We start from the raw sequence: 19,978 nt of genomic DNA, 5'->3' as shown, positions 1-19,978 counted from the left end.
GGGCCTGTTGCAAACTTTTGCTAGAGCAAAAATATGAGTTGTTACTCCTAGAAAGTGTCTCAAAAATCACGATGAGTGCATGGGCAAAATCTAAGATGCACTCCTTACTTCACAATTTGCGTAAGAAATTTGCGTTTTTTCGAGCTTCCCGCTTCAAAAACGATACCAAGGCACAAGTGAACATTTCGTCAGAGGAGTCATCCATCCAACCCCTGCTCACAAGGATACTCCGCAATATTCAACATAGCCAACGCCAATCCGCCAAAACACATTTGACAGGACGATGATTCTAACCACCTGATAATAATTGGCGTGTTGAGAAAATCACATTTTTCTCACGTTGTTAGATATCTGCCTTGATTGACCTTGTGCTCTCCTCAACTTGTGCGCGGAAGCGTTGGCCATGTTGAGCAGGGATTGAATCGAACGACTCCTCTAACAAAATGTTCACCTGTGCTGTAGTATCCTTTTTGAAGCAGAAATCTTAAAAAAACGCAAATTTCTTTTGCAGATAGTGAAGTTAGGAGTGCATTTCAGAATTTGCCGATGCGCTCATCCGCCGATTTCTGAGACGTTATCTGTAAGGAACAACTCTCATTTTTGCTCTAGCGAAAGTTTGCAACAGGCCCATTGCTGCGAGCTGTTCCGAATTTTAACATTTAAACATTAAGTATGTCGGAAGGATGAAAGATTGAAGAATTATTTTACAGAAGATTTTCACATAGAAATAGCTGAAAGTTGGTTTGCAGTCAGTTGCATTTATTTTACAAGAATAGCAAATTGATTTCCATCACAAAGATGCAATACTTTGTTGAGAAAATCTTGTCGCTTCAACAAGAGTCAAAAATGCATTAATTTTTTCTCATCATTCACCCACAAGAAGTCCATTGCTGTCAAATTACATAATTCATCAATGTATTATTGTATAATCAAAATTCCATCGTTGATATTCTTGTAGTGATAAAATTGACGGAAGAGACCTTTTACCGTTCAGTTGGAAGAAAACCTAAGGATGCTATTTGGGTCGTAGACTTCTTTATGCCATGGTGTGGTCCATGCCAGCAGTTAGCGCCGCAGTTCAGAAAGTTAGCTAAGGTAAGTTTGTTGGATTTAGTCCTTTAAGTATCTTTAGTCTGTAATTTTTATTATTCTCTGCCTATTATAGTGACAAATTCCCAAGTGTTGCCTTCGACAAAAATTTTCATAGTGAATATTCTTTTTTGTTTTTGACACAATCAAGAGGCTGTACATGTGTCAATCAGTATAAAACCGGTTATAGTAGTTGACAGCGTTCATATTTTACTGCTTTTTTTCTTGTCGTAAGAAGACTAGAAGCAAGGCGTGGTGAAAGGGCTATTCAGTAGGGTGCGGCTTATTTGTATGCTGAAAAAAAAAGTTGGAAAAGTTCAGCTCCCCGGTTTCCAATAGGTGCCAATACATCAGGAAATAATTCCTGTAAAGTTTCAGACCGATTGGAGCATTTTTAGAACCCGCCATGTGATCAAAAATAGCTTTTTTCTGCAAGAAAATTGCGTCATAGCAAACGAATGCTTTTTTTCAAAATTGAAGACCGTGAAATTTTACATAAGAATCATATTACAGTAAGACCTCGAATTATCGGATCGCGATTTCACGGATTCCGTGATTTAATGGATGGATCCTCCGATCCCTTCAGCGAGACTGACTAGTGCAATTTAGTGGATTCCGCGATTTTAAGCTGTTTGAGCTTGATTTAATCTTTCACCTCTGTGCCAACCTCTTTGGAAAGATGATCTAAGGAAAAATTTATAGAATAAATTCTCTACAATAAGAAGAATAACTCTAGTTCTAATTCTCTTTATAAAAAGAAATGTTGAATGTTGTTTCTGATGCAGAATTGAGTATCAAGTTTGTTCTTTATCTTAAATAAAATTTTTTGTTTTCTCACTTTAGTTGGTCTCTGGAATACCAAACATTTTCTTAGCATCAGTAAATTGTGAAGAAGAAGGTGAACTTTGCAGACAACAAGGCATTAGATCTTACCCTCACATTCGCCTGTACCCCCTTGCAAGTGAAGGCCTCAGCTCTTTTGCGTAAGTTGCTGGTGCATTGCTTTAATTTTTGTTTGAGTCGTTTTAACTGTGCTTCTCGTTTAATCCTTTGACTGGAAGACAAATAAGAAACAAAAGATGTTTGTTTCTGCTGAGCCAGTCTGGGATTCAAGTACGAGGGTCATCCAAAAAGTAAGATTCCCTACCTCGTATCATCTAAACGAAAAGAGACGAATCCAATCGGTAAAAAAGTCATCATTAGACTTACTCTAAGCTTTAAAACGAGCCCAAGTTTTTGAAAATTGGTCAAAGCGTTTGCAAAGAAACTCACTTTTACTGCGACAACCTTCTGTCACTGCGTGCCCACCTCCGAAGTTAGGATTCCAAGAGAGTTGATTATTTCAGACTCGGGTTATCGCTGCTGAGCATCATATCAAAAAGGACTTTAAAAGCTTTTAATGAGTAGACCTTGTCTCACTTTTTGACAGAGTCTCCACCTCTGTTTTGACACTTCTGTTATCAACCTTGCAGCTTTTTGATGTCTTTCGCGTAGAGGTTCTTGTTTTGGCACTGAAATTAGTCATTGACAGTGCTCTGCACTTCCAAATCAGTTGGAAACTGCTTTCCACCAAGGAATTTTTTCAGCTCAGGGAACAGATGAAAGTCACATGAGGGTAAATTGAGAGAGAATGGAGAATCGGGAAAATTTTCTTCAGCAATGCAACTGATTTGGAAATGCAGAGCGCTTTAAGTGACTGGTTTTGGTCATGGTTTTGGTACCAAGACAAGAGCCTCTACAAGGAAGGCATCAAGGAGCTGCAAGATTGATAACAGAAATGTCAAAACAGAGGTGGAGACTCCGTCAAAAAGTGAGACAAGGTCTACTCATTAAAAACTTTTAATGGCCTTTTTGATATGATGCTCAGCGGCGATAACCCGAGTCTGAAATAATCGACTCTCCGGGAATTCTGACTTCGGAGGTGGGCACGCGGCCACAGGAAGTTGTCGCAGTGAAACTGAGTTTTTTCACAAACGCATTTACCAATTTTCAAAAACTTGGGCTTGTTTTAAAGCTTAGAGTATGTCTAATAATAATGTGTTTACCAATTAGATTTATCTCTTTTCGTTTGGATGATACAAGGTAGGGAACCTTACTTTTTGGATGATCCTTGTATTAAGTAACTCATTTTTTGAGACCTCTCATTGATTTAAACAACATTTGGATCATTCCCTGACAGATGGTGTCACTCCTCAAAACTCAGACAAGTGGTAAGATCTTTTTAGGCTTTTTTTTAAACTTTTGTGTTGCTCAGAGATGCAATATATAGGTCTAAAGAAAGCAAATTTAATGCACTTACTCAAGTCCCAAAGCTCTTCATGGCTATCATGCAAAACAACAAATCTCTCAGTGTTTCAAAATTTCCACTCCTATTTTATTTTTTTGAACAGACACAAGCCAACTTTATAGCTCTATATTTATAAAGTATTTCTACTTAAGAGGAAAAATCAAGGAAGTTTTCAAAAAATTACGTTCACTAGTTTTCTAAAGAAAAAATGGAGTATGACTGGGAGTCTGCCACGCTGCAAACGGAAAGACATGGTTTTGCTCTTTGGCCATCGATAAGTTATCTGATGAATTTCTGATAAGAAATGGGTCGTTGCCCTTAAAAAATCCAGCCACGTGAATGCATACACATTCTGCTGGTCGAGTTGCACGAAAATCATGGTGGTCACCTAAAAAAGTTTGGAATCCACTCCATAGCGCGCAATTACTGTATTTTGAAACATGATTTGTATGATTTCAATTGTTTTCAAACTTTAGTTTCATTCTTCTTTCTTCGTTCTGAAAAAACAGAAGCTTTGAATCTATTGAAATTTTTGTAAGGAGCCATTCATCAAGAAGTGCCTTTTTTTTCACATTGGAACTGGTTTAAACTTTGACTTGTGTGTTGAATTTTCAGTATCTTCAGCGGTCATCAAAGAAACGTATTAACACTAAGAGTTTGGTTACTCAGTTTCCTTCCGTCGGTCGTGGAAGATCTTGACCCCAATTCATTTCCAGCCAAAGTAGTCGACTCTAATGATCTTTGGTTAATTGATTTCTATGCTCCGTGGTGTAGTCATTGCCATTCCTTTGAGCCAGAATTCTCTACTGTTGCTCAGGTGAGTCAATTACCCAGAAAACAAGTGTTGCCTTCTCAAAGTATGGACTGAATTACTCACTCTCATTTTTCTCTGTGCCAGTATTCAATACCAATACCTTACACCTAATTACACCTTAGTATATTTTAGTGGAACTAGATGTATCAAGATGAAACGAGGGTCGGCATACATACAAAAAATTCCAATCAGTGGCTATATGCGACGATTCAGCGTTGTTTCTTTGCAATCAAATTTTTCTATTCCCCTAAGATCTCCACAGAATTTCTTATTATCATGTATTTTGAAAATTTCCTTTTTTGCTTCAATTTTTTACGAAATTTCCGAAGGTTTCATAAGAAGGCCAACTTTCTTTGAATTTTCTTGAAAATCGCTCACCTGGCACTTCCTTGGTTTGATCTACCTGGATCGCAGAATTGAGATTTTGCAGGTGTCTCAACTTTTTTGAATTTCATCTTTAAACTGATACTGCTGGGAAAACTGAGTACGAGGATATCCTTGGTTTCAAAATTGAACAATTATTGGAGGAAATATGACAAAATAACCGAATCTGCTAAAATACATGTGTCTAAATGGAAAATGCCGCCAGATGACGTCACAAGACGGCAGATTTTCTCACTTTTAAATCTGTTTTTCACCAATTTTCCATACCAGAAAACAATTATGAAAAATACTGCGAACTCAGCTCATTAGGCTCTCTCAAATGAAGCAATAAAACTTCTGTGTGCAAATTCTCCATTGAGCATATTTTCCTGTCGCAAAAGTCCCTCAGTATGCGGCAAAGCGCGCCATGAAAGTTAAGTGTGACATATTGATTTTGGAATGATCCCAGTCATGAAAAAGGGAAGTATGTATTTCCCTTTGTAGCTTTATATTTAGAGACTACAATTTACTTACATTTAGAGTCCACAACATGAGTCTAACTTTATAAAACATTATCAAATGATGCATTTTCTGAAAACCCTTGCCAGGCTAGTAACGCAAGTTGAAACTTCATTCTCCTCCAATTCTTCATTTTAGACTTGAAAATCTGCAAAAATTTCATGGATTTGGCGTTTTGGCACGTCCATCCTTCACTACCATGTCTCCAAATTTTTGGGCGGCTGAGAACATTAGAAATAGATGAAGCGTTACTGATTTATGTAATTCGGTTAAATGTCGACTTCTATTTGTGGATTTAGACCTGATTTGCAAGTTCATGTTCACTTAATGTCTCCTTTTCCTTCACTCTGTCACACTTGCAAATGGTTTGTTTTTGCTTTGGAATAATTTATTGGTGACCTCATCATTTTGCATACTTGATGTGATGACATTCATTGTTATAATTTCTACATTGGTTCATTCAATGCCTGTCTCAAATTCATGTTATTAAATTTGCTTGATAAATTATATCATTGGTTTCAGAAACTGAGCAGTCATGTTAAGTTTGGAAAAATCAACTGTGATGCTTTCCATAATTTATGCCGGAATGCAGGAGTAAGTGGCTATCCGACAGTTCAATTCTACCATGCACAAGGTAATCGAGGTTATAAAGGTATGGAAATTATGAGTCAAAAAGCGAATGTTATCGAAGAGGCAGTTAGAAGTGTATTGGAAAGACAAGGCAAGATTATTGCCCATGATGAGCTGTGATAATAGTTTTAATCCTCGACACAAGTCATGTAGTGAAATCTCGCTAAATCAAACTATAGTTAAGACGAAATCCCACTTTTGTAAAAAATTCCTTTGGTCCCTAGACCCCGTCATAAGGCACAATGTTAAATTACTACGACTAAGACGAATTCGTGACTTTTATTGTGGAGGAAACAGTGCTTAAGTAAAAGAAAATTTTTTTGAAAAACCCAACAAAATTTGATTCTACTTGTGAAAAATCAAAGCAGAAGAGCGTTTTCAAAAAGAAGTAAAGTAACGTTACAAAAACAGACTCATGTTGACGTGCCTGTATTTTTGAAGGAAGTATAGAAGCAAGAGTTTCAAAATCTCTGACTTCTGATGTACTTCCATGACTTCTTTCATGAAAGAGATAAAATTTGAAAATTAATTAAAACATTTTTGAATTTATAACCGATTTTTGAAAAATCTGCAAAAGCAACTCAAAAAATCACTCGCAAGTTACTTAAATACATAACTCGAATTTTCAAACTCATTTTCTTCTAAGCAGCAAAGCCAATAAAACCAAAAGCTCTTAAGTTTCAAGTTCTCTTAGTCCCTTGAAAAGTTGACTTCACGAGATTTCACTGTATGAAGACTCGAAGACTGGGTGATAGGACATAATGTCCAAAAACAAAAACGTCCAAACGTGTGAATGTCCAACAAAATAAAAAGGCCAAAACCAACAAATTTCCAAATAAGTAAAAAGTCCAAAAAAAAATTAAGAAAAAAAGCGTCCAAAGTAAAAAGTTCAAAACTGGTAAAAATATGTGAAACGTGCCAGTTACCTGCATCATTCGGAATCATTATCCGAGCCCCAATCATCTGAAGAAGAGTCAGAGTTCAAAGCGTTGCCTGCTGCTGCTGTAGGTGCACCGCGGATGCGAATATTGTAGGCAATGCCTAGCAAGTATTTGGAGATTTCTTCAGCATTTTTAAATTGCTGGTAGCGTCTCGTTCGCATCTGTAGCCTTTCCTGATTTTGACGAGATTCCTTGCTGACCTGTTGCCAGATTCTAGTGTGCTCATTATCAAGCTGGATGCAAGTTTCCTCAGTATCAAGTTGGTCCTTCTAACTTTTTACTTTTGGACCCTTTTTTTTTGAACATTATGTCCTATCACCGTAGGCTGTAATATTTTTAAAACTCTAGAGTTACTGTTAATTCTTATTTTTCAGTCTATGGAAAATAAATCCATAACCACACATTCAGGGTCCTATATCATCCAGTCATTGATCACTTTAAGTTAGGATCATTGAACTAATCATCATTAAAAATGATTAAATTTGGAAGTATAGTTTTAGGTATTTGCTTTGTGTTGTCCTTCAAGGGTCTTACAACTCAGGAATTTCAACAGTCCCTGAGGAAAGTTTAGCGTTTTTTTCGTGATCACTGTCTCACCAGAAATAAAAGCTGGGCAATTCATCACTTTCATAGACTATTTTTTATTTTATCTTAGGACTTTGAGGCTTGTCCATTGTTGGTGATCTCTCTCAAAATTGGAACACATTTAGATCAGATTTTTTCATCGTTTGCATTGGCTCAAGCCAATGCAATTGAAAGCCTCCTTAGTTTTTACAGTTGTGTTTACCTACGCTACTCTCTTCTTACCTTTACTATAATTTACTAATAATACTCGTGTCTTTTTTTCTTCTATTTTTGTACAATAATCAAATTTCACCGAAATCGATGCATTATGGATCTTCAACCAGGTTTAGGTTTTTTTTTAAAAGAAGTTCCTTTGTATCCATGCGTGATGATGTTTCTGAAAATTTTCCCTAATGACCTGATTTTCTAATATACCCTTGTTATAATTTTTTTACTTCTTAGGGCTGGTTCTATTACCTCTGGTCCAATCTGTTTGATACATAACCAGCGGTCAATTAGACACTAGAATTTAAATGTAACCTCTGCTTTAAATATATGCCAGGTGATCAAGGTACCTCTCAGGTTTTTCTTGATTTTGCCCTTTATTGAGCTTTTGACCAGGAGTTCAGATCAGCAAGAGATGGGTAGATGACTACTTCTATGTTTTTCCTCTTGTCAAATGTAAACAGCTGTTTGATCAGACGAGATAAATTTATCCCTTACGTAGGGTAAGTTTAAAAGAAAGGAACCAAGTTACATTTTTATGAAACATGAGTTTTGAGTCATTTTAAACGCAAATTGTACATTACACTATCTCACTAGAAAATTTAAGCCCATGGATATTTGGACCAAGATCTAAAAAAATGCACCAAGTGGCAATTTAGAAAAAAGTTAACTCATCCAAGTAAAAAGATATCCAAACTCATGTTTGGATGAGTTTTGATTTCAACTAGTCCTACATTTTCTCTTGTCAGGAATTCAAAGTTGAGCATAAATATTTTGAACGCCCAAATATGTAATTATTAAACTTAATCCTTGACATCGAGTCTCACGGTTAAATACTTACTCAGATAACTAACTTCATAAAATTTCAAACCTCTTTCTGGGCTTAAATTTGAAGCAACTTGGTTCGTTTCTGTTTAACTCCATTCAGTTTGTGCTATTCTAACCGTGGACACAAAGTTCATTTTTAAGGCGCATGCTATAGGAGGGAAAAACTTTAGATCTCTCTTCCTTATTATAACTTATAGTTTCTTGGATCCTCTCGTAAAATGTTTCATTTCTTTAAAGAAATTTTTCCATTAGGTCCCCATTCCAATGTTTATTTCATTTCCCAAAATTTCTTATCTACCGATTGTTCTGCAATATTTACACCCCAGTATAAGTGCATTGTTGGAATAGCTAGCCAGTAGCCGAGAAAATTTCATCTTGGCTTCAGGGATGTAAGGCTCTACTTTTGTGTTTCATTTTTTGTTTAAAAATCTAAATCTACTGTAGCTTTAAGATAGAAATGATGAAGGTAAATTTATACCATAAGAAGCATACACATACATGTAAGCTGTGTGATTTTTTAAAGTGCTAATTTAATTATGAGCCTATTATTATTCCCAGGTCTTTTGTGCCAGAAGATCCAACTGTTTGCTTTTTGGCCATAGATAAAACCTGGTGAGCTGTATTGGTCATGTTGGAAGTATCGTTTAAGAGAGAAAAATAAGTGAACTTTACTCAAGAACGATAGACTACTTGAGCCTCTCTGTCTTTGTGCGGACGTACTGCTTTTTCAGTCAGAAATGGTACATGGATTACTGTAATTCATAAAAATAATATTTACTAAGCTGCCTTTTTGGTACCATTTCTCTCAGCTCCTCCTGTAAACCAGATAATGGTCAATAACTTTCAATTACCGGAAAAAAGGAGTGAAAATTTAATGCTATTAATCTTTGATTCTGTTTTTATTTTAATTAGGAAGCGATTTTTTCTCCTGAAAGTCTATGGTGCAAATACTTTTTTGTAAAAGACAACAAAATTCTGCTTTCTATTGTTGCAATTTTACGTATATCTTGTATGATCTATCATATTTTAGCCTGATTCTGTTCTTAAGAAATTCATCCTGTTTAAAAATGTCAGTATGAGTTAATGATGTATAATACTAAGTCATCAACTATGATGTGAGGCAATCGAAACTTTTAACTGTGTCATGATCTGTAGTAATTTTAGTAGATCAGAAAGAGAAGCATTTTGAAAATGCAAAACATTTATCTGTGATATTAAGATTTTTTAAGTGGTCATACGTACATATGTAGGTAATTTACTATTCATAATCTTTCAGGAAAAATCTAGATCAATAATAAAAATCCGAAGGGAAGTTTAACTTTTTTTTGCTAAAAAGATGTTGCGATTAACCGATGGTAACAGTTCATCATTAACTTTTTTTTTTTTTTAAATAAACTATATAGATTAATGACACAGCAGGGCTAGGTGTGACTTGAAGCTTTGATCGAATATGTTTTTGAGACTATGTATCAGAAAGTTTTTCGCCTCAATGACTAAAATTTGATCTTTTTTATTCAATCAAAACCGTTTTTTTTTTTCACTGTACTGAACAGTTAAAGTCTCCACCTGAAGCCTGAAGGTACATTTTGCCCTGCTGCGTCCCATGTGTTTTCTGAATTTAAGACTGGGATAAAAGATCTGCATGAAAAATTTTCCTTTTATTTAAAAATACTTAATTTCTAAAATGACAAAAAAGAAAAATTTTTGTTGTAAAAGTTGTTAGATAAAGTGTTTTCACTGGTACAATATACCAGTAGTATTGTGCTTGCTTTATTGAACAATCAAAGGTTATCCCTGAACCCTATATTGGGACACTGAAGTCTCCAATTCTGTAATTGAATAGACTTATACAAAAGCGCTCAATGTACAGTGCGGTGTTTCAGAATTTGCAAGGGCGATTTCATTGTAAATTATGAACATTAAAGGGTTTTAGACGCTAGGAATGTAGCACAATTTTATAGAAAATCGCCCAATTATAATTAATCGTTTACGAAAGATATCAATCTTATTCATTAGTATCGTGAGGGGAGAGAAACCACTGCAGTTCTGAAAAACTGTATTTTACATGGGACGTTTTTACACGAACCGAAATAAATTTTTAGAACATTTTAGAAAATCTATTTTTACCTTTTTTTGTTAATAATCCTTCAGATCCAACCATCTGATGGTCTGATTGTTGAGTCATGAAGAATAGTTTTGTTTGGTGTATGAAAGACATAATAAAAATGAAATATTCTGTTTCTCTCTTAAAATTCTTCCTGTGAATCAACAGAGTGAATATCTTATGGAGGTATAGAGAGCGTTGAACTTAGATTTACCTTGAGAGGCATTATATTTTTTAATTGACTTTTTTACCAATCATTCTTCAATCTTCTTCACTCTTGTTGATCATATAATAAATCGAATCACCAAGATATATTGGTATGTACCAATTTTGTGCAATAAAAAATGTAAGATGGGAATTTCAACGAATAAGAGTCGTTGTCTTTAATGCATGCTTTTTTAAAAAAAAACATTGTTTATTGATTTTCACAGCTTTTAATGTCACTCAATAAAATAAGTTAAAACCGTGTATTTTCTCTTATTTGAATTCTGATTTCTATCCTACTAGGTTATGTATTCAAATTTAAAATGAACAAAAATCCAAAGAGGAGAAATTACCCAGTACTTTTTTTTTTTAAATTTATACTTCATTATCTTGAATTTTCGGTTTTTCAAAACACCGTTTCAAACTTATTGATTTTTGTCATGTTACTGAATGTTTCGCTCTACTTTGAGGAGAGGATCAGAGCGATTCTTTTCTTCCATCAAAAGGAGACTCCCTCCTCAAAAGGGGGGAAAAAAAAAATTCACTTTGAGTGGTGGGAACATAGAGTTGTCCCTGAACCTAATCTACGCTCCTCATTATTAAAGAAATAGTTTGCCAGTATAAATAAATAAGAATATGTTGAAAAAATGGTTTATTCTCCTTCATCCTTAACTGGTGAGTGTTCCTCTGAAAATGAATTGCAGAAATTTAAAAAAAAAATAAAACTTTCCTCCAGCAAGTAGTTTCAAAAATGTTCACTTTGATAAACAAGCAAGTAGCACGGATGACTTAATGCATTCAGTTTTGATTGGAAAACAAGAAAAACGTAAATATGACATAAAAAGCTTGTTAAGTGCACATGCTTACTGACTAACAGCAAAATGACAGGCTGAGGCAGTGACAGAGAAGAAACATAAGTTAAACAGAAGATTGTTATGCATAATTAACATGCTACTTCAGCGCTATCTGAGAATTTATCAGTCTCAGAACCATTCATAAAACGATTGAGTTTGTGAAAAAAAAAAAAAAAGGAACTTTAGCTATATAAATCACACTAAACAAGCAAAAAACAAATTCTGGAAAACTTCAGATTTGTGTTTCCTTGACTTCGATAAAATCCTTTTCAAAGGCGTATAGGATAAAAAAGCAAAAATATACTTAGCTTTCTGGGGACAGGAATATTTTTTAAATTAAATTTCAAGAATAAAAAAGACAGCGTGATTCTTCCAAAAATATAAAAGGTGTCTAAAATAAACTTAAAATTTCATCATTTATACTAATCAGAGTTCATCCAAGTTGTGTTTTTTAGTCATTTCACTGTTGGTACTGACATTCACATTCTATACTGGTATGTTGTTCACTCCTTAATACCATGTTATTCTCTTTGGTTTGATTGTTTGCAGTTCATGCACAGTGCATCAAAAAGATAGTAATTCTTTTGTAGATGTTGTAGGTACTGACACTCACATTCTAAATTGGAAAGTTGTTCACCACCCCTTATTCTCTTAGGTTTGATTGTTTCATGCACAGCGCATCTAAAAGATTGTAATTCTGTCAATCCAAATCATAATTAATCATAGTGTCAAGGGAAAAGTGCTCCATAGGTAGTTAAATTCGTCTGTATACTCTTTGATAAAGAACGGATCTGATGTTATTAGTAAACTATCGGTATTTCCGAGGATACCCTTTTCTGTAAAATTTGTAGAGCCATTAATCAAAATTTTCCCATCAATGATGATAAACTTGTGGTGAAGAATGTAGGTAGATTGTTTCATTCTGATCCTTATTCCTGAAAAAATAGAACAAAAGGTTTCAACTTAGTCTCACAAAATACTGTTGATCAGAGGATGAGTTAATCCTGAAAACCTAAATTCACTACAGATACCATCAGAAATTGTTGATGGATATCAACGATGGTGAATTTCAATTCTTAAACTCTTTTACCACTGGCTTATGTACTTTATTCCTGCTGAAGGCAGAAATTAGATTCTTCCTGTGGACCTTGTCGATCAAGGCATGGCAGAGAATAGCTTGTACAATGAGGGTTGTGTTCATTGCTGTCCCTTAAATAGCTCTTTCCTGTGGGAGACCCCATTTGGTTGAAATTGTGATCGATTAGGGAGGCTTAAAGAAGTTCTCAAAATAGCATCATTAAAGGACAATTTTCACCAACCATGAGTTAAATTCATTAGTATAACTTTGGAAATGGCCCCACCCAAGGGATTACAATTAGTTGCTACTGCAAACAGTACCAAGTACAGAAACAATTTTTATACCTACATGATTTTCACACACTGTAAGGTAGTTTCAGACCTACCTTAAAATTTACAAAATTAGTGTATATTTCCTTTCCTACTTCGTACTTTTTGCAGAAGCCAATAATTTTCATCCCTTGAAAGGACCGATTTCCAAAGTTGTATTGCTGAATTTTACTCATTGACAAAAATTGTCCTTTTAATGATGCTATTTTGTGGGCTTCCTTAAACCACCCTTAATCATGATGTAGACCAAATTGCGCGAAAGAAGCTGTAAAAGGGGCGACTATGGATACAACCGTTAGTCTTAAGTTGGATGATAAACTTGACCTCAAATACCGTAATCTCTGCTACGGGATCAAACCAACCTTGAAAATCAACTTTATTGTTTAATATCTTTGAGGAAATTTATTCATAAGTATAACCCCGCTTTTGACAAGTAGCTATTCCGAGACAAACATCATAGATCATTAGACAAACAATTTTCTATTTTCCTTTTAAAGTCGAAACATTATAATAATAATATTCTAAGGCAAGAAGTTTATTAATATGAAAAATTTGATGAAGATATATATTTGAAATTAATTTATCAGTACTGCCTAAGTGAAAATAGCAAATTGAAAGCTGAACCTAATTGCGATACTCTGGTTGTGGTTTTAGGTCATTTCAAACTATTTTACCATAAAATTTTGTAAATTAGGACTTGATACATGATTCAAGATTTTAGATTCTAATATTCCTCCAAAGACCGATAGACTATGGAATCATTTCCATCAGTAAAAAAATGAGCATTGATATGATCGCAATCTTCACCTCAAGCCATGATAGCTACATTTATTAAAATGAGATCAACACTTCTCTAACTATTCTTGTGGAAAATTATTTGGTAAAGAAACTAACTCACCCTTATGATGAAAATTCAGTATGGAGCTGTCTTCCTTTACAGCCGAATCAAAGTTAGCCACTACTCTCACTTTGACATTTCTGTCACAGGCTTCCATTATGACATTTGCAAGTTCTCGATAGGAGAATGTGTAACAACAAAGCAGAATTTCCGAACGAGCAGCTCGTATTAAATCAAACAGGTCTCTGTATTAGAAAGAAGACTCTGAATTAGTATTAAGTTTGTGCTATGCCCAGGTATGATATGAAATCTGATTGGAATTGGCAAGAGCATAAAAAACAAATCTCCAATTTACTTTTTAGCCATAGACTGATTTGGGGACTGCATCATTCAATATAGTGTTGAACTCAGAAGTTCAAATCAAACCGAATACATAACTCAAGTGCAAATTCCATGGAAATTAATTTTGAAAATCCATTACAATTTGGTCTCTGGATAGGTCATAAATCAATCAAGGACTCATTAAAGACAAGAAATTTTGATTGCATGACACTTTAAGACACACTCTACCATCATGGCGCCGATCAACAGAATGAAAACTGAGAGACAAGGTTATATGTCTGTTTACTTTTGAATCATGACATAACACTAGACATGAGATTCAGCGAAACTTTAAAAGAGGGAGCATCATTTAGTTCTGTTTAGATTTGGCACCTGATACCTACCTTTTGACTGAACAAAGGTTAAAATATTTGATGTACTTCAGACAACAAGGTGCCTCGATTGGGTGAAATGGCATACAATCGAGGCAAAATTATTAATATGTGAGATGACGAAACTGGAGTACACAGAGAGCTACATTCTGCAATGAACACAGAGATGGGAAGCAATCAGGATGGAGTGTTAAAATAAATACCTTAAATTTTTTTTCAAACAGCTTCTATCTTGACAAAAATCTTCCGGATGCTGTAAACAAGATGATCGTTTGTCTTGAAAAAACATGCATTTTGCTAGCGGTAGTTTGAACCGTCCAAAATACTTGGCTGTACCTTTACTTGTCAAGCGATGATTGGTTGACTTGAGACGCTTTGATAAGGTTGAGTAAAATACAGGGGCATGGTCACAGGCTTTAGAAATAAGGTAACTGAACAAGATAAAAGAGAGGAGATTTTCAGAGACGATAAGTTTGCAGAGAGTTCTGCTCAGTTGTGTTAACATTTCGCTAACTGGTGTAACGTCGTAAACTAAAGCACAAGATTGGGAAACTTTAACACGTGCTGCAACAGGTGCATGGTAAAAATATTATTTCAGAAATTTAAACATGAACGACAGAAAAGAAAAACCTACAATTAAGAGAAATAATATGTACGCAATGCCGCAATGCCATGCTCGTTTTTCACCAATGTAAACAAAAACAATATGCGTTGTCGATTGGTTGTTGTCGTTGGTTGCCAACAACCAACACCCACTAGCATCATAAATTCAAACAAAGCGCGCGAAAAAAGTGCGGAGCGTACTTTCACCCCGTGCGTGCTCTTACCCCCACCTACCCTATATCTATATTGGCTGATAGAAAATTTTACGGTCTTTTAAAAAATCCTGCGAAATTTTACTCCAAAATGAATAGATTAACAAAAAAATAGGAGAAAAGGTCGCTGTTCCGAAAATATTTAGCCGTGGCACTTTTTAAAACTAGTTTTTATTTGGTATCAGAATTGTTTCAAAGTTATTTTTTGGATTTGTTTGAAAGGAAATTTTACGTGCTTTAAAAAGAGTATGATACATTTCGGACCGGTCCCGTAGGAACAAAGAGGTTCAACATCGCCGCGTTGCCGCTAACGCAAGCGCTTGCGTTCATTGGAAACCAGGCTTAATGCATCATTCTCATTCAGTTCGCATTTTTCAGCAGTTAAGCATCGGATCTTGGCATCTGATGCTTTCAGCAAAGTTGCTAATGGACGTTTCATCAAAAGAGAATGAAAGACCGATCTAATTAGTAAACTTGATAAAAACTGCCTAGTATAGATCACTAACTTCATTGGGAGAGCAAAAAGAGCAAGGAAAAAGAGGTATCAACAACCTCCTAAGGATATTTCTAACCATCGGATTTGTAACTATGATAACAGCATCAACTCTTCAAAATTTATCTGCAGTTCATTCAGCTTTTTTTTTTAAATTCCTAAATTTTTTCTGCTCGGGGGCAACCTATCTTCACTTTTGAGGGAGGAGGTGTTGAACAATTTTAAAGTGCCCTTAAAGAATTTCTCATAGATGTTAAAATGTGACTAAAGTTTGAATTTCGTGAAGATTTTTTTTTTTTTTTTTTGAGGATACAGTGTTGTATACAACTAGTCAAGCAATGGTTTCCACATAGGACGTCAATAACGACTAATCTCTTATAAGACTGGTACAGGATTGGCATGACGTGATGTGACCCTGAGGTCAACAGAGGGGTTTGGAAGACAAAGTGAGATAAGTGCAGTTTTTAAAAACTTGAGATATATTAATAATTTTAACTGAAACTAGTCTTAAAATATATTCAGAAGAAGAAGAATTCACTAATCTAATCCAATTTTTAAGTATCAAAAAGTATGAGTTGGAACTTTTTTTCCGCCATGAGGCTACATGTAATTTTGAAACTTGAAACACAAAATTGAAATAGCAAAAACTGCACATATTTCGCTTGCCCTCCAAGCCACCTAACTGATGTAATACCTTATACTACAAATAATAAGAAGACGCATTTACTCAAAATGTAAAAATTTTACTTAATAAGTATCTCTATTTTAAAACTGACATTTTCTTCAGAAAATTACTGAACTCAGCATAAACATAATTTTTCACACAGCACCTTATAGAAAGAAGGAGAAGGAAAAAAAGCACACACAAATTTAAGAAACAAATGCTCCACACTTCTACATTCTAAGATCAACAAAGCAAAATGTGTGACTGGATGCTAGTGAGACTCACTAGGCTTAAACTAAGATGCTTCATAGAAGCACGATTAGAGATAGTAAAATTTACCTAATCTAAAATTTGACTAGAGAAAAAACAACAGAAAACATTTTTCTATACTTTCAAGAGAATTATATACTGACTGATTTCTCTTTGAATTTTATATAGAAAGGCATTGGCATAAGTAGCTAAGCAAAAAAAAAAAAAAAAAAAAAAAACGAGGAGCTCACAATCACTGTTACAAAAGATATATTCATTACAACCAATTTAAAGGAACCAAGCTTAAAACTCAGTGGAGCAAGCCAAGAAACAAGGCTCTTTAAAAATGCTTTTTGCTTCATAAATAAGACTTCCAGTTCATTAGGGAAGTTTTATTTTTTTTTTTACTTGCAGAGACAGGATTCCCCATCAATTTCTAACTGTGTTATTAGAGCTTAGCATACTTTTTAATCATGAGTTACTCCAATGAAACTCAATTCTGGGACGTTGCATCAAATTTAAGTCCAAGGTAAGTTGTTACTGAACAAACTAGTTCCGATAACGCAGTACAATAAAAAGTAATATTTTACATAAATTGGTTTTGAGTTTAGTGGCTGCAGTTCCGTTAACAACAAAGAGTTCCAGACATACTCGAATGAATTATTGGAATCTATCTTTCCTATCTTTCTCCGCAAGACTTTACTATTGTTCACTAAAATTGAGGATGCGTACCAGTAAAGTATGGGGCTGGCAGAGGCTAACATTCGCGTTGCTATTTGAACATGGGCACAAAAGAAACAAAATACTGATAGGTACAGGATGTGAACTACGTATGGGAAAAGACGTAAGGAATAAGGGCTTAGCTTCAAAAAGGAGCCAACGCTCATGAGAGCATTCTTATGATTGAAAAAGAATTTAAGACTATTGTAAAAGATGAGAAGTAGAATTGGAGAGGCTAGGACAAAGTTGGGAATTTGTTTCATTTCAAAATACTCCATAAAACCTACATTCCAGTACTTTTTCTGGATGTGGAAGTATGAGACTGGTACAGAGAACTGGCACCAAGGGAGATCTGCTCCTGGCATGACATATTTTTCTTTTATAGCTAACAGCTGGATTTCGATAGGTGGGGATGTATCAAAGGCCGTGCAGAATTTGAGATAGGCATAAACCTGATATAAGCAAAATGGTGACAATATCATGACAGCTGATAGTACTATTTGCAGAGTTTCACGGAAAATACTCGCTGATCTGGGCTCACGAAATCTCAGTAAAATTTTGTAAGCTACGAACCCTAAATTGACGATCCCATTAGACCGTACAATGCTACCCTCAGCAAACAGAATGGAGGCTAGTAAAGGCGAAACATTAAGCTCCAATAAAAGGAGACCAGAAAAAGTGCAGAATGTATAAAAAGACTCTGAATATGGTGCAGTAAAGAAAATACTGGCAGGATTAATGCAAAATAAAAGTGTAGAATAATAAGCTAAAATTTGGTTCATCAATACCACAGATGTTAACTTATACAATGCGATTGCTGACAGTATAAAAAATATTACATTTAATATTACAGCTGTCAAAAGAAGTGCTGAACTTTCTGATATGAAAAAATGTAACGGGAAAAGAAAAAATCGATTGAATTCTCGCACAGCTATTGGAAACGCAGGGAAGAAAGCAAGATTATTCTCGTATGTGTAGCCATACTTTGCAATGTGCAAAAAGTGTTGAGCATCCCATCTTCTCAGCCCTCCGAAAAATTTTTGAATCAGGACATCAGCTGTACTGGGAGTGGCTGCATTCCCGATACCCTGAAACGCATCTTCTGATTGATGATCGGGAATCAGGCAGTTTGTGACAAACTGAATGACAAGCACCAAGAAACGGCTGGCAAATGCTATTACGGCTATTTGTTTCATTTAGGAAAACTGATGCTCCAATCCTAGTTAAGACTTTTGTTGAGTAAACAAAATAATTTTTATATCCTTACATATGGAGTCTGATGAAACCCATGTAGTGAGTAAGTTCTGTCTGATAACCCCAACAGAGATGAGCACATTATGATATGATCCATATTACGATTACACTTCTGCAACAAACAAGAGGAAAATATGATTAGACATTTTGGCTGAGGTTTTCCAGAGGGTCCAATAAAACTAAAAACAGTAAGGAATTAAATGCAGCATCATGGACCTCAAGATCAAGGATCATCTATGAAAAGGAAGAGAAAACTGGGAGAGCCTTTGCAAAATTTCAAGAGGATGACTTTTTTGCGGCTGTTTAAGTACTAATTGTTACAATTTTTGCACAGACGCGAGTCAGCCATCTGATGCTAACACTCATTAGCTAGTATTGCACATACAGTATGTTGACGGTGTAAGTCCGCAATCACATAACTCGGGTTGCAACGTTGCAGACTTCCTGTCATACTTCATTTTTTAAACGGAAAACTACTCAACAGCAATTCTTTAAGACTGCGTGATTTTTTCTCTCTGTGCAAAGAAAATTCTGCAAAAACTTCAAGGAATGATGTCAGTTTGTTCCCCTTTAAGAAAATAGAGGTGGAGATTTTCAGACACCACAAACGAGTTTTGTGATTGCCGACTTACAGCATCGATGTGCCTCTCCATGCAATTACACACGCTAAAAAAACAGTCCATAGAAACTCTAGACTCTGACCAATACCTTGAAAATTAAGGTTGAAATCTGGTCCTAAAGGGGCTCATTAATCTGAAAGCTGGTTTGAAATAGATCAAGCACCTTTGATATGGAAAAATGCCATTCTGTTTATATACAAATTAGGTTTTAACATTTATGGGTACCTCATTTTCACCATATATCTTAATACTTACACAACAAGCTTGGTAATTGGAATTGTATCAAATCAGTAGGGAGTTAAGTACACACATTACATTGACAGTCATACAAATGTTTTCAAATTAATCCAGAGACATTTGGAAATAACATTGAAAGTACGCCCAAAAAAAGTATGAAACAATCGGTGGTAATCACTTAAGATGTTTTAAATCCAGAATAATTTCCAAGTATTTTTGGGTAAAATCTTGTGTGCAAATACCTGATGTACTTCAGTGTGACGTGATGTCCAAGGGTTTACAAAATTATGTCCTAAAGTTCAGAAATTATTAATTGATTGATCAATAATTAAAAATTGCTCTCCAAAAAGCGATGACAGCACCTTCATTGCAAGAAACATAAACAATGCTGATTACCTGGGGGGTAGAAATTTTTCATAGCAGTTTATGGTTCACTAGAAATGAGATAAATTATTGAAGGACGTTTGCCTTTGTATTGTATGATTCAAGATAATCTGAGAGAAAAAACGATCAGACTTCGAGAGTTTCGATTCGAAACCTGGAGCT

At 35.0% G+C, this 19,978-nt stretch overlaps 2 protein-coding genes and 1 long non-coding RNA gene across 5 annotated transcripts in view; 1 reads left to right on the top strand and 2 right to left on the bottom strand.

The window, feature by feature from the left end:
* Positions 1–3,985, bottom strand: part of LOC109034035 (uncharacterized) — a 7,659-nt gene extending 3,674 nt beyond the window's left edge. Inside the window, exon 1 of the long non-coding RNA XR_002009108.2 lies at positions 3,389–3,985. This is a non-coding gene — a long non-coding RNA (uncharacterized lncRNA). The remainder of the gene's footprint in view (positions 1–3,388) is intronic.
* Positions 1–11,617, top strand: part of LOC109034030 (dnaJ homolog subfamily C member 10) — a 20,062-nt gene extending 8,445 nt beyond the window's left edge. The window contains exons 10-13 of the mRNA XM_019046948.2: positions 959–1,095; positions 1,933–2,072; positions 3,992–4,193; positions 5,595–11,617. Of these exons, the coding sequence (XP_018902493.2) occupies positions 959–1,095; positions 1,933–2,072; positions 3,992–4,193; positions 5,595–5,822 (707 nt within the window). The 3' untranslated portion in view covers positions 5,823–11,617. The remainder of the gene's footprint in view (positions 1–958; positions 1,096–1,932; positions 2,073–3,991; positions 4,194–5,594) is intronic.
* On the bottom strand, positions 11,204–19,978 carry LOC109034033 (uncharacterized). 3 transcript variants are annotated; one of them, XR_011899421.1, is made up of 4 exons: positions 19,829–19,978; positions 14,584–18,687; positions 13,728–13,912; positions 11,204–12,357 (listed from the first exon to the last, which is right to left on the bottom strand). XR_011899421.1 is itself a non-coding variant. In XM_019046951.2 (3 exons), the coding sequence occupies exons 1-3, from the start codon at positions 14,883–14,885 to the stop codon at positions 12,143–12,145; spliced, it is 702 nt and encodes a 233-aa protein (XP_018902496.1). In that variant the 5' UTR covers positions 14,886–15,074; the 3' UTR covers positions 11,204–12,142. The 3 variants fall into 3 exon arrangements, 1 of the variants encoding a protein (XP_018902496.1); XR_011899422.1 differs by having other exon boundaries at positions 19,675–19,936; XM_019046951.2 differs by lacking the exon at positions 19,829–19,978 and having other exon boundaries at positions 14,584–15,074.

The sequence above is a fragment of the Bemisia tabaci genome, chromosome 1 (genome assembly GCF_918797505.1).
Source record: "Bemisia tabaci chromosome 1, PGI_BMITA_v3".
Classification (NCBI taxonomy): domain Eukaryota; kingdom Metazoa; phylum Arthropoda; class Insecta; order Hemiptera; family Aleyrodidae; genus Bemisia; species Bemisia tabaci.
The sequence above is the reverse complement of the archived record's forward strand: the minus strand, read 5'-3'. Positions and strand labels throughout refer to the sequence as shown.